The sequence below is a fragment of the Sapajus apella genome, unplaced genomic scaffold (genome assembly GCF_009761245.1).
Source record: "Sapajus apella isolate SASKATOON/1434 unplaced genomic scaffold, GSC_monkey_1.0 scaffold5, whole genome shotgun sequence".
NCBI lineage: Eukaryota > Metazoa > Chordata > Mammalia > Primates > Cebidae > Sapajus > Sapajus apella.
Genome location: NW_022436945.1, coordinates 49,642,643 through 49,657,002, shown reverse-complemented (window position 1 = coordinate 49,657,002; position 14,360 = coordinate 49,642,643). Strand labels below are relative to the sequence as shown.

The window sequence follows — 14,360 nt, the reverse complement described above, 5'->3', positions numbered from 1 at the left end:
AGCTATTGCCTCAGCCTAACTCAATGTAAAGAGGAAGTACAGAGGTAAGTTTTAGAGGTTGGGTTCTCTTTATGGTCATTAGCAGAACTATCTAGTTGAGCAGCCACAGATTATTTTTTCCATGATTTATTCTATCATTATTTATCAAAGACTGTAAGAGCTTGGAAATTCAACACCTCCCCAACACACAGTTTTTGTATTATTTCCTGTTGATTTTAGATTATTCTGGAGAGTGTTTGTTCTTGAGCAACGGAATACTCTTGAGAAGGTTACAGGGTTAGTGCTATCCTTTTCTTGGCCTAGGAAATAGAGAAGCAAAGAAAAAATTAAAGAAAACCTAGCCTCCAGGACTTTAATTAGAACCTATCTTTGGGAAGGTTATTTTTCTTATGTGAATATTTGAAGATTCAAAGAATGATTATTAAGGGCTAGTGTTTGAAATACTCTTAGGTTATTCTGACCACATACTTGGATTTTATGATAGGGAGGCAAGAACCTAAAATAATCAAATACTCAAAAATAATGCAGTTATTTCAGTATGCAAGAAGCTTGGTATTTTTGAAAATCCATGGATATTGCAAGCTAATATGCACATTTTACTCTATATAATTTGTCAGATTATTACCTTGGACATCACAAACAGGCATCTGTCCACCCAAGCTCCTTCCTGAGAACTCATTATAGTATTCTCATTTCGGTGTACTAGCTTTATTGGACATCAAGAGAAAGCTGTCTACACAGTCTGGTGTAGTGTTCTTATGGGCTCTGGGCCTATGATAGTGTTTTCTCCCCTCCTGCTGAAGGTCCATTCATCCCTTGGGGCTCTTTAAAAGCCGTCTTCCTATGAGAAGCATATCCTAAGCATCTCGACCAAAACCAGTTCCTCCCCTGTCCAGGCTTCCTCAATTGCTGAATTGCAGAATATCCCATTTTTCATTGGATAATCCCAGTTTGTTCTAAATTACTTCAAAATATGCAGTATATATTCTCAAATTTTCCAGAGTATGTAGCTAGCTCACTTTTTGGTTAAGTTAGGTTTTGTTCATTGAATAGCTAGCATTTTAGGAAACTAAGAAAAGGATCTTTTCAGCCTGGCATGTAGCTCTGTCAAACACATCATCAGTTTGGTAGAGCTCTGTTCTTTGTGGGTTGTCATTACCATAGCAGTGTCATGGTATCATTGACAGGGTGGTGTGTGGGGTAGTGTTCTTGGGGTTTCAGCTGCCATCTCTGTACTGACTGCTTCCACTCCAACATCTTTCTCCTTATCGCAGCACCATAGATCTACCTGTGTAATGCGTGTGTCGGCATCTCTGCTTGCATGTCCCAGGAGTGCCTCCCACTCAACATGTCCACCATGCACAGTCATCTTTCTGCTACTCCCTGTCTCCTGACCCTGCTCCAGCAACACACACACACACACACACACACACACACACACACACACACACCCTTCCTCTTTCTATATGTCATATGCTGGGGAATGTCCTTTAGTACCTTACTCAGGAGTTAGGTCCTCCAGAAAGCCTGCTGTTCTAGTTTCCTTTTCTTACAGCACTTTCACAAGAAATTCTGACATTCTCCGTACTTATCTCCTTTGTGAGGCTGAGAGCTTCCTTAGGCAGTAGCTACTTGTAGTCCTAGCACCTTGCCCAGTGGGAGGAAATCCTTATTAAGTGAATTTAAAAGACAGAACTGCCAGATGGGAATTTGAACTCAAGTTTGCCTCAATCTCAAACCATTAAGATGAAGTGGGAGCTGGGCTTGGTGGCTCACACCTCTAATCCCAGCACCTTGGGAGGCAGATCGCTTGAGCCCAGGAGTTCGAGACCAGCCTGGGCAACATGGCAAAACCACATTTCTACAAAATATATAAAAATTAGTTGGACATGGGGGTTTGTGCCTATACTGGGGAGGCTGAGGTGGGAGGACCACTTGAGCTCGAGAGGCAAAGGTTTCAGTGAGCTGAGATCACACCATTGCACTCTAGCCTAGATGACAGTGTGAGACCCTATCTAAAAAAAAGAAAAGAAAAGAAAGGGGAAGGTAAGGATTGCAGATAGAAGGAGCAGCATGTGGACAGAAATGTAGGCACAAGAAGGCATCACTCACTGAAGAGACTGAAATTGGTTCTTTATGCCTCAAGAGTGGTGGAGCATGTTTCGGGAAAGATAGTGATGAAAGATAAGCAGGGGCCAAATGTAATAGGAGTCTAGATTTATATGGTAGGGGCTCTTGTAGCATCTCATATAGAGAAGTGAAATGAGCACGTTCACATTTAAGGAATATCAACCTGAAAAAAGAATGCAGATATTGTCGGGGGAGAGTGAGGCTAGACTAGAGGCAGGGAGAATATTTAAATAATTCAGGTAAGAAATGATGAACATCAGCATAAGTTGATGTTTTTAAGGTATAGAGAAGGGAATGAACTGAGAAATATTTCCGGAATTGAATCAACAGAACTCACTGACTGGATATGGAGGTGAGAAAGAGAGGAGTCAAGGATGATACCTAGTTTCTAACTGGAGCGACTGTATACATAGAGAATACAATATCGGATGAGTTTGAGATGTATGGGACATGTACAGGGAACTGTCCACTAAGGAACTGGATATATCAGCTAGCAATTAAGAGAGAGAGAGATGTTTGATAGAGAGGTTGTTCCTGAGTTGAGCCATTGGAATGGGCAGGATCACTTAAGAAGAGCTTATAAATAAGAAGAATTCTATGAATAAGTCCAAAGGGAGTGGTGAAAGAAGAAACTTGCAAAGGAGACTGAGAAGAAAGAGCTTGAGGGATGAGAGGAAATGCAGAGAGAGAGGGATGGCCTAGGAGTCAGTGGAAGAAAATGGTTTCATGGGGGTCACTGCTATTGGGTCATGAATATAATAAAAGTGTCTTTTAAGATTTCTCATCACAGAGATAGATAAGCTTAGCATAAATGCTTCCGTGAAGTAATGAAATGAGAAGCCATACTGAAATGAGCTTAAAGTGAATGGGAGGTGATGAAACTTGGACAGTGGAGACACATTTTTAGGGAGTTTGACTGTGAAGGGACCGAAACTAGAAGAGGGAGAGGGTGATAGATAAAAAGGATGTTGGGTGGAGGGAGGATTTGTTTTTTGGGTTTTTTTAGTTTGTTTTTGAGATGGAGCCTAGCTCTGTCACCCAGGCTGGAGTGCAGTGGTGTAGTCTGGGCTCACTGCAAACTCTACCTCCCAGGTTCAAGTGATTTTTCTGTGTCAGCCTCCTGAGTAGTTGGTATTACAGGCGCACACCACCACGCCCAGCTAAATTTTTGTATTTTTAGTAGAGGCGGGGTTTCGCCATATTGGTCAGGGTGGTCTCAAACTCCTGACCTCATGTGGTCCACCTGCTTCACCCTCCCAAAGTGCTGGGATTACAGGAGTGAACCACTGTGTCCAGCCTGCAGGGAGGATTTTGATTTGACTTTAATGTATCTATTGCTGAAGGAAGCATGTCAATCCAAATAAAGAAGTTGAAAACATAGGTGAGAGAGGTTGATTAACCCAGCAGGTGTTCTAGAGGGAGTTTTTTTGTTTGTTTGTTTGTTTGTTTTTGTTTTGTTTTGTTTTTTGTTTTTTTTTCCATTCTCCTTTATTCCATAAACACCTAGCTACAAGTTGCACAAATCAAAAAAATACGGGTGTAGCCGGGCGCGGTGGCTCAAGCCTGTAATCCCAGCACTTTGGGAGGCCGAGGCGGGTGGATCACGAGGTCAAGAGATCGAGACCATCCTGGTCAACACGGTGAAACCCCGTCTCTACTAAAAATACAAAAAAAATTAGCTGGGCATGGTGGTGCGTGCCTGTAATCCCAGCTACTCAGGAGGCTGAGGCAGCAGAATTGCCTGAACCCAGGAGGCGGAGGTTGCGGTGAGCCGAGATCGCGCCATTGCACTCCAGCCTGGGTAACATGAGTGAAACTCCGTCTCAAAAAAAAAAAAAAAAAAATACGGGTGTAGGGAAGAGCCTTGTGATGCGTGTGGGCAGGAGGAGGGAGAAAGAATTGGGAACCAGTTTGCTACTTTCACAGCCCTGGACAGGACTACGGCCCCTCAATGGGGGCTCTGAGGAAGAGGTGGGCAAAGATCCAGGGTAGCTGAGGGATGGAGGAGGCCCCTAAACCCAGAGCTCACCCCAAAAGACCCTTCAATGCATGGCAGGAATAGAACGCGAAAGCTGAGGGCGTTTGATTTGAAGACGGAGTGGCAGAATGAAAAATCGTTAGTAGATGCAGAGGCGGAGTCATCATGGTAAGGGGATTAAAGAAGGAAAGGAAAAAGTAGGGAAAGGGTGCAGTGAAAGGTTCTCCCTGAGACCCCCAGGGAGAGGTGGGGGCCGCCTTGCCTGATAATTTATTATTAAATTGGGGATGGGATTCAGAGAGGAAAATGTTATTTCAGGGGATGATTTCTCAGCCTCTCATCCTGTACAAGAGAGGCTGAGGGCCCAGGGCCCTCACCAGTCATAGCGGCGGGACTGTCGGGAAGGGGAGTCCTCAGGTCCCTGGATGGGCAGGCTGGGAGGTCCCACTGCCCTTCGTCCCCCCGCCCCTGAGGACTCAAGCCGCCGAAACTCCACGGGGCGCTGCTGCCAGAGTCCGGACGTCTCCCGCCGCCACTCGTCATCAAACGCTGCCGCCTCTCTCTCATCCAGATGGATACATTCCTGCCGCCTCACTCTCATCCAGGTCGATGTAGTCCTGCCGATCCTCCTGGTCCCCTGTGCGCTGGTTTCGGGAGCGCTGGAGGATGTGGGCCCTGTCCCGGATGTGATGCCCGATGGACATCTGTTCCAGTCCACTGTCTGAATCCCGAACAGTCCTCCGTGTCTCCCGGATCCCGCCTGGTGCCGAGCGCATCTGTGATGTCTCTTGGTAAACCTTGGGGGCACCATCGCCGCTATTGGAATAGGAGATGACAGTAGAAGATGAGAAGGTCTGCAATTGCCTCCAGCTGTCATGTGTTCCATGTGACCAATCATGTATTCATCATCCCAAACATGTCCATGAAGCCACCCGACCTTCCCAGCATCCCAAAGGGGGAGCTCCTCTGGTGTTTCGGCGCGGCCTCGGATCCGGCAAGATGGTCAAGAAGGGTAAGAAGGAGAAGAAGGGCCGCGGCGCGGAGAAGACAGCCGCCAAGATGGAGAAGAAGGTGTCCAAGCGCTGGCGGAAGGAGGAGGAAGACCTGGAGGCGCTCATAGCCCATCCCAGACACTCGATGCCAAGAAGACTCAGGTTGTGGAAACTCCGTGCTCCCCGCCCTCACCAAGGTTAAATGCCTCCCTCTCGGCTCATCCTGAGAAAGATGAATTAATCCTTTTCGGAGGTGAATATTTCAATGGCCAGAAAACTTTTTTGTATAATGAGCTCTATGTCTACAGTATCAGAAAGGACATCTGGACCAAAGTTGACATCCCCAGTCCACCTGCGAGGCGCTGTGCTGACCAGGCGGTGATGGTGCCTCAAGGTGGCGGACAGCTGTGGGTCTCTGGAGGGGAGTTTGCCTCTCCCAACGGAGAGCCGTTCTACCACTACAAAGATCTCTGGGTACTGCATTTGGCCACCAAGACCTGGGAACAATTCAAATCAACAGGGGGTCCTTCCGGTCGGAGTGTACATCGGATGGTGGCCTGAAAGAGACAGTTGATCATTTTTGGTGGCTTCCATGAAAGTACACGGGATTACATCTATTACAACGACGTGTATGCCTTTAACCTGGACACCTTCAGGTGGAGCAAGCTGTCCCCGGCTGGGACAGGACCCACACCCAGATCAGGCTGCCAGATGTCCGTCACTCCTCAAGGTGGCATCGTCGTCTATGGGGGCTACTCGAAACAGAGAGTCAAGAAGGACGTGGACAAAGGCACGCGGCACTCAGACATGTTCCTGCTGAAGTCAGAGAATGGAAGAGAAGCCAAGTGGGTGTGGACTCGGATTAACCCTTCATGGGTCAAGCCCATTCCACGGTCTGGCTTTTCTGTGGCCACGCCCCCAATCACCAGCCCCTGTTCTTCGGGGGTGTCTGTGATGAGGAAGAGGAGGAGAACCTGGAGGGAGAGTTCTTCAATGATCTGTACTTCTACGACGCCACCAGGAACCGGTGGTTTGCGGGACAGCTGAAGGGACCCAAGTCCGAGAAGAAAAAACGTAGGCGGGGCAGAAAAGAGGAGCCCGAAGGTGTCAGCAAGCAGGAGTGTGGGAGAACCAGTGCCCAAGGGCCCGTGGAGGTAGTCAAGGAGGTGGTGGCTGAGGATGGGACCCTGGTCACCATTAAGCAGGTGCTGGCCGCCCCAGGCTCAGTGGGGCAGCCCCAGTCTGAGGATGAAGACAGCGCCGAGGAGGCCGACAGCCCGGTGCCCGGGCCATGTCCACGCTCCAAAGCCATGCTGGCTGTGAAGCACGAGGTGCTCTACGTCTATGGGGGCATGTTTGGGGCCGGTGACCGCCAGGTCACCCTCAGCGACTTGCACTGCCTGGACCTGCACAGGATGGAGGCGTGGAAGGCCTTGGTGGAGATGGACCCAGGAAGTGGCCACCACCATCCCGCAGCTCCCCCGGTCTGCCCAGGCTGTGCTGACATCTGTGTGTTCATTCTGCTTTTGAGGAAGCTCAAGAGTGGCTGGAGGAGACGGACTCGGAAGAGGACAGTGAGGAGGAAGTCGAGGGCGGAGAGGGTGGATGTGAGGACGACAGTGCAGAGGACAGCAGCGTGGAGGACTGAGGCCTCCCCTGTGGTTGAATGTGTGTCTGTCTTTTCTCCTTGCGCATCTGAAGAGCACCTGCCGGGGGCGCCTGGAGAGTGCTGTGCCAACGTCCGCTCAGGACCCAGCCGTGCTGGGTGACGCCCTCGGCAGCCTGTGCCCTGACGAACAGGAGGAGAAGGTGCTGAAGGGGATCAGGCCGGGGTGTAAAAGTGCCCCCATGAGTTAGTCTCTCATGCCCTGCTGGGCCGCAAGTTAAACCAAGTGCGGTGCAGGTGGATTCCCTCAGCAGCCTGTGTGTTGTGTAAAATAAAGTGGACCTGAAACTGTGTGTAGGGAAAGGGAATGGGAGTTGGAAAGGGGCTAGGGGAGATAGGTTCTAGCCAGAGACTGTTAAAAGGACTAGCGGGGGTTCTCTTCCCAGCTTGTAGACAGCCAGTGTGTGCTCACATGGCCTTTTCTTGGTGCACCTGAGAGGGAGGAGAGAGAGCAAGCTCTCTGGTGTCTGCTCTTATAAGAACACTGATCCTGTCATGAGGGCTCCATCCTGATGACCTCGTAACCCCCATTACTGTCAAAAGCCTCATTCCCTAATACCATCACATGGCAGGTTGGGGCTTCAACATAGGAATTTGGTGGGGTTGCAGCTCAGTCCAGGGCAGGTAGTGATGTGAATTTTAAAACTTATTCATACAGTACAAGAAGTTACTTACTGAAGAAGGACAAAAAGTTGGAACATTTGAGAGATTTATTTCTGGTTCCATGCCGGAGCAACTGCACAGACTTTTATATATCCAATGGAGGTGAGTACCGTTGTGAAGTCTGACTGTGTGATGTTGTTTGTGTTGGTTGTCCATTGCTGTGTAACAAGTTATCCCGAAATTCACAGTTTAAGACAAGCATTTATCATTGGGCAGTTTCTATGTGTCAGGAATCTGGGAGAAGCTTAGCTGGATGTTTCTGGCTCAGGGTTTTTCACAGCCCACAGTTAAGGTGGCAGTCAGTGCTGCAGTCACTCTGAGGCTTGGGTGGGGATGGATTCCAAGCTCACTCATGTGGTTACTGCCAGGCCTCACTGGGTGTTGGCTGGAAACATCATTTCCTTATCACATGAGCCTTTCTGACTAAACACCAAAAGCGATGGCAACAAAAGCCAAAATTGACAAATGAGTTCCATTTGAACTAAAGAGCTTCTGCACAGCAAAATAAACTACCTTCACAGTGAATAGGCAAACTACAGAATGGAAGAAAAATTTTGCAATCTATTCATCTGACAAAGGGCTAATATCCAGAATATACAAGAAATTTGCACAAATTTTTAAGAAAAAACCCCTCAAAAAGTGGGCAAAGGATAGGCACAGACACTCCTCAAAAGAAGACATTTATGTTACCAACAAACATATGAAAAAAAGCTCATCGTCACTGGTCATTAGAGAAATGCAAATCACAACCATGATGAGATACCATCTCATGCCAGTTAGAATGGTGACCATTGAAAAGAAACCAACAGATGCTGGAGAGGATGTGAAGAAATAGGAATGCTTTTACACTGTTGGTGGGTGTGTAAATTAGTTGAATCATTGTGGAAGACAGCGTGGCGATTCCTCAAGGATCCAGAACCAGAAATACTATTTGACACATTACGGGGCATATACCTGAAGGATTATAAATCATTCTGCTATAAAGACATATGTACATATGTGTTGATTGCAGCACTATTTACAATAGCAAAGACTTGGAACCAATGCAAATGCCCATTAGTGACAGACTGGATAAGGAAAATGTGGAACATATGCACCACTGAATACTAAGCAGCCATAAAAAAAGGATGAGTTCATGTCCTTTCTGGGGCCTGGATGAAGCAGGAAGCCATCATTTTCGGCAAACTAACACAGGAACAGAAAACCAAACACCACATGTCCTCACTCATAAGTGGGAGTTGAACAATGAGAACACGTGATCAAGGGGAGGGGAACATCGCACACTGGGGCCTGTCGGGTGGTGGGGGTCAAGGAGAGGGATAGCATTAGGAGAAATAATGTAGATGACAGGTTGATTTGTGCAGCAAACCACCATGGCAAGTGTATACCTATGCAACAAACCAACAAACCTGCCCACTCTGCACATGTATCCCAGAACTTGAAGTATAATAATAAAAAAGTGGGCAAAAAGTAAAGAAAAAGAATATACAACAAAGACCTAATATTTTAGGCTTGCAAAGACAACTATTTTATTATTTGGTCTTTACAGAAAAAGTTTTCTAACCACTGCTTTACAGCAAAAATACTGTTGTAGATGTGGCATTTATTGATATAGCAGAGGGTTTTTTAGTAACTGATGAGACTTAAGCAAGATAAATACAACTTTCACCAACGTGTGGTATGCATGCTAATATAGCTTTCTTTGCAAGCATCTTACTATGACTGCTTATAGTAGTCCACACACCTCTCAAAGAAAACTCTTAATACCTATTCTTCCTTTTATATCCTCCATATAAGTTAATAGTATCACCTTCCCAACTCTCCACTGCCCCATAGCTTGTTTGTACTACCATTTCCGTCACCTTCCAGACACAGGTGGTCACCGGTCATTTTTGTTAAGACATCAGCAGATTATCTTGCCTCCATTTCCTTGGTCACTTTCTTCATCAAATACTCCTTGCAGTAAATGGGTGTCTCTGGCTGTGGTCCTAGCCCCTCAATAGAGGTAATACGTGAGAGAGAATGTATCAACAAATTGTACAGTCAATTGAGTGATGTTATGTGCTAGGTATACGTTCTGTGTAAAATTACTTCATTTGAATTCCATGATGATAGAGTTAATATGAATAATAACATTTTGTTATTTTATATCCAGGTTATGAAAACCAGGCTGGCTGTAGGCAAAACTGGGCAATACTCTGGAATATATGATTGTGCAAAGAAGATTTTGAAACAGGAAGGCTTGGGAGCATTTTACAAAGGTTATGTTCCCAATTTATTAGGTATCATACCTTATGCAGGCATAGATCTTCCTCTGTATGAGGTGAGTTTATAGCAATCTTTTGAATCTGAAAATGCAGTTAAACAGCTCCTGTTAGAATCTGACTTTATATGATGAAGTAGATATAAACCAGAAAACAGTGTGTGACCAGAAGTAAATTCAACATGTGTCATTTGAAACTTCAAGTAACTTAAGTGTGAATATGCATTGGGTCACTTTGTATTAGATTTCCTTGGGAATTGCTTTTGTTAATGAAGAGTAAACTTAAGATTAGGTATAGTTGTTCACCTTAAAAGGTGATTCTAGTGATTGTTTTCAGGGAAGACACAATAAGCAAATAAGTTCCTCTGTTTTGGATTTGCAAAAATCTGACATTAAACCAAGTGACTAATGTGACTAATGTGAGTAATACAGTTAGTTACTCATGTGAGTCATACAAGGAATAAAAGAATAAAATCTTGGATCAACCCTGCCATCTAAATCATTTAATAATATATGAATCTTACAAACATGTGTCGAGCACACACTATGCAAGCACTGGGTTAGACACTAGATCTAGGGATTCAAAGGACTCAGTGTGTGCCTTGAAGAAACTGAAGGTCTGGTGGGGGAGGCAGACAAACAACTAAAACCCAGTGTGGTTAGCTAGGCTGCCATGGACATGAGCCAGGGCACATGCTAGGATGGGACCCAAGCTATGGCATCCAGGAAGGGGGAAATGTGTAATGAAAAGAAGACTTGACTTTTTGTTAAGGAGCTTTATTGAGATTTAGTTCATGTTCCCTACATTTCACTCATTTGAAATGTGTAAGCAAATGGTTCTTGGCTTCATACATAATTTTTCAAATTATAATAAAATATAAAATTTGCCATTTTACTCCCTTCTAAGTGTACAGTTCAGTGACATTGATTACATTCACAATATTGTGCAGCCCTCAACACTATTTCCAAATCCTTTTCCTCACTCCAAGCAGAAACACCTTAACCTTTAAGCAACAATTTCCTATCCTCCCTAACCCAAACCCTTGGTGACCTCTAATCTGCTTTGTGTCTCTAGGAATTTACCCATTCAAGGTATCTTAGAAGCAGAAACATACAGTATTTTTCCTTTTGTGTCTGATTTGTTTCTCTTAGCACAATGTCTTTAAGGCTTGTTCATGTTGTAGCATGTATCAGAATTTCATTTCTTTTATTGGCTGAATCATGTTCCATTGTGTGTATACACTGTATTTTGTTTGGTCCTTCATCTATTGAATAACATTTGGATTGTTTCTACTTTTTGAATGTTGTGAATAATGCTACAGTGAACATTGGCATCTACATATCTGTTCAAGTCTATGCCTTCAATTCCTTTGGGTATTTACCTCGGAATGGAATTGCTGAGCCATGTGGTCATTCTGTGTTTAGCTTTTAGAAACTATCAGACTGTTTTCCGTAGTGGCTGCACCATTTTACATTCTCATCAGCAACATACAAAGGTTCCAGTTTTCCCGTGTCCTTACTAACACTTAATTTCCTTTTTAAAAAAGCTTATTTTATTATAGCTATCCTCTTAGGTGTGAAGTGGTATCATGGTTTAGGACTTTACTTCTTGTGCTGAATTTTTTTAAAATTATGATTAAAAACACATAACAAATTTTATGATTTTAGCCATTTTAAAACATATAGTACAGTAATGTTAACTGTTTGTGGTTTGTTGCGTAACAGATCTCTAGAACTTTTTTACCTTGCAAAACCTGAACTCATTAAACAACAGCTCCCAATTTCCCCTTCACCCCAGCACTGTGTAACCTCCTTTTTCTATTATAAGTTTGACTACATTAAATACCCCATATAAGTGAAATCATGTGGTATTTCTGTTTCTGTGACTGGTATTTCTATTTCACATAACAAAATTTCCTCAAGATTCATCCATGTGATAGCATGTGACAGGATTTTTTTTTTCATTGTTAAGGCTGAATAATATTTCATTGGATATATATATGTCACATTTTCTTTATTTGTCTGTTGATGGACATTTATTTGCTTCGATATAATGGCTATTGTGCATAGTGCTGCAGTGAACACAGTTATGCAAACATCTCTTCAAGATACTGTTTTCAATTTTTTTTGACATATACTCAGAAGTGGAATTTCTAGGTCAGATGGTAATTCTGTTTTTAAGTTTTTGAGGAACCTCCTTGTCATTTTTCGTGGTGAATACACTTTCTTCTTTTAACATTCCTATCAACGTACACCAAGATTCCAATTTCTCCACGTCCTCCCCAACAGTGTTGAATGGGGTAGTGAAGTCTCCTACTATTACTGTGTTGCTGTTTTTTCTCCATTCAATTCTATTAATGTTTGCTTCATATATTTAGGAGCTTAATATTAGGGCCACATATAGTTATAATTATTATGTCTTACTGGTACAGTGACCTTTTTATCATTATATACAATCTATCTTTGTCTCTTGTGACAGTGTGTGTCTTAAAATCTATTTTTTCCGATATAAGTGAGGCCACCCCCGTTCTATTTGGGTTCCTGTTTTTATGGAATATCTTTTTCCATCCTTTCACTTTCAGCTTATGTGTGTCCTTAGATCCAAAGTGAGTCTCGTAGATAAGGTATAATTGATTCTGTGTGTGTTATTCATTCAGCAATTTATATTTTTTAATTGGAGGAATTAATTCATTTACATTTAAAGCAATTACTGACAAGGAAGGGATTACTGTTTTCATTTGGCTAGCTGCCTTTTAGTTTTGTCTTGTGGCTTTCTTGTCTTTTCTTTTCTTCCTGGATTCTTTTTTTTTTTGTAGTGACATGTTTTGATTCCCTTTTCATTTCCATTTGTGTGCATTCTATAGATACTATCTTTGTGGTTACCATTGTAACTACATAAAACACCAAAGTTAGAGCAATCTATTTTAAACTGTTTACAACTTAACTTCAGTGGCATATAAAACTCTGCTCCTTTACATCTTTCACCTCCTCCCTACCAACTTTATGTCTTTCGATATTGCATATCCTTAACAGAGATTTATAGTTACTTTTTGTGCTTCTCTTCTTTAAATTGTGTTTAAATATTATTTTTGAAATTTAGATTTAGAAGTTATTTATACACTTTCATTACAATACTATAGAATTTTATAATATTCTAAATATTGACCTTTACCATGGAGCTTCCTGTTTTCATATGGTTTTGTGTTTCTATTTATCAACCTTTTGTTTCTCCTTTTAGCCTTTCTTGTAGGACCGGTCTAGTGGTGACAAACCACATCAGCTTTTGTTTGTCAGGGACAGTCTTAATTTCTCCTTTGTTTCCGAAGGGCAGGTTAGCCCATACAGTATTTTTGTTTGGCAGTTTTTTGAATTTCAAAACTTAGAATATAATATCCTACTTCCTTCTAACCTGCAAGATTTCCATTGAGAAATGCACTTAATGGATTTTTTAATACACGGAGATAGTTTTTTTTTAAATTCTGTCCTGTAGGATTGAAAATTTTTAGTCTTTTTTTTTTTTTTGAGATGGAATCTTTATTGATCAGGCTGGAGTGTGGTGGCGCAATCTTGGCTCACTGCAATCTCCGCCTCCTGGGCTCAAGCAATTCTTCTGCCTCAGCTTTCCAAGTAGCTGGGATTACAGGTGCATACCACCATGCCTGGCTAAATTTTTGTGTTTTAGTAAGACAGGGTTTCACCGTGTTGCCCAGGCTGGTCATGAACTCCTGAGCTCAGGCAGTCTGCCTGTCTTTGCCTCCCAAAGTCCTGGGACTACTAGTCATATAACATATTAACATGTATTTTATGCTTAAAATATCTTATGTTTAAAAGTTGATTATCATATATATTTTATACACGGACCTAGAGTAATAGGGAATAAAGCATGGCCTTTTGATCAGCATGCCTGATTCTGAGTCCTTCTTAAAAAACTTTGCTGAGACGAATTTTCCTCATTTCTAAAACCAGAATAAGAGATTTATGACAGCGTTTTTGTAAGACCCAAATGAAATGTATGCAAAGTGTAAAATGAGATGCAGTTAGTAGAACCATTTCATTAATGCTCACCATAAGAGGTGTTCTTTAGATCCTGTGGCATTTGGTATGCAGTTCACATTTGTTTAGAAGAACGTGAGTAACTGGTGCAAACCTCATGTGTTCTGCATCCTCAGTGGCCTCCTACGTCTCAACAGAGAAACTGCTTCCTACAGTGCCTGCTGCTTCTGTGAACCTGCAGCCCCATCCTGCAGAAATGGGGCTTCTCATGAGGTTCAGAATAGCTGTGAAAGTGTTTACATCGAGTGAAGTTGTAGAGTTCATTGTTTATTATTTTTCTTCTTTATTTATCTGGCAGCTCTTGAAGTCCTATTGGCTGGATAATTTTGCAAAAGACTCTGTAAACGCCGGAGTCATGGTGTTGCTGGGATGTGGTGCCTTATCCAGCACCTGCGGTCAGCAGGCCAGCTATTCATTGGCATTGGTGAGAACTCGCATGCAGGCTGAAGGTGAGCTTTTCATGACAGAGCTACACCAGTAAAAGTGCTGCACCAGTAACATACTTTCAGAACTCCAAGTTCTACTAAGATGGTATTGTTCAACCTTTTTTCATTATTGCCTTCTTAAGGAATCTTTACAGAAATTCATTTTCTTTTTTTTGTTTTTTTTTTTTTG

At 43.1% G+C, this 14,360-nt stretch overlaps 2 protein-coding genes and 1 pseudogene across 2 annotated transcripts in view; 2 read left to right on the top strand and 1 right to left on the bottom strand.

Moving 5' to 3' along the window:
• Window positions 1-3,959: 3,959 nt before the first annotated feature.
• LOC116545724 lies at window positions 3,960-5,107 on the bottom strand (annotated as a pseudogene).
• LOC116548793 (kelch domain-containing protein 4-like) lies at window positions 5,076-6,748 on the top strand. Its single transcript, XM_032274319.1, is given in 4 exon segments — window positions 5,076-5,231; window positions 5,234-6,010; window positions 6,013-6,555; window positions 6,636-6,748. Coding segments are annotated over 4 exon segments (1,557 nt in total). The 5' UTR covers window positions 5,076-5,107.
• Window positions 6,749-13,842: 7,094 nt separating this feature from the next.
• The window catches only part of LOC116545714, a 28,432-nt gene continuing 27,914 nt past the window's right edge, over window positions 13,843-14,360 (top strand). Inside the window, 1 exon segment of the mRNA XM_032272229.1 lies at window positions 13,843-14,222. Within this exon segment, the coding sequence (XP_032128120.1) occupies window positions 13,843-14,222 (380 nt within the window).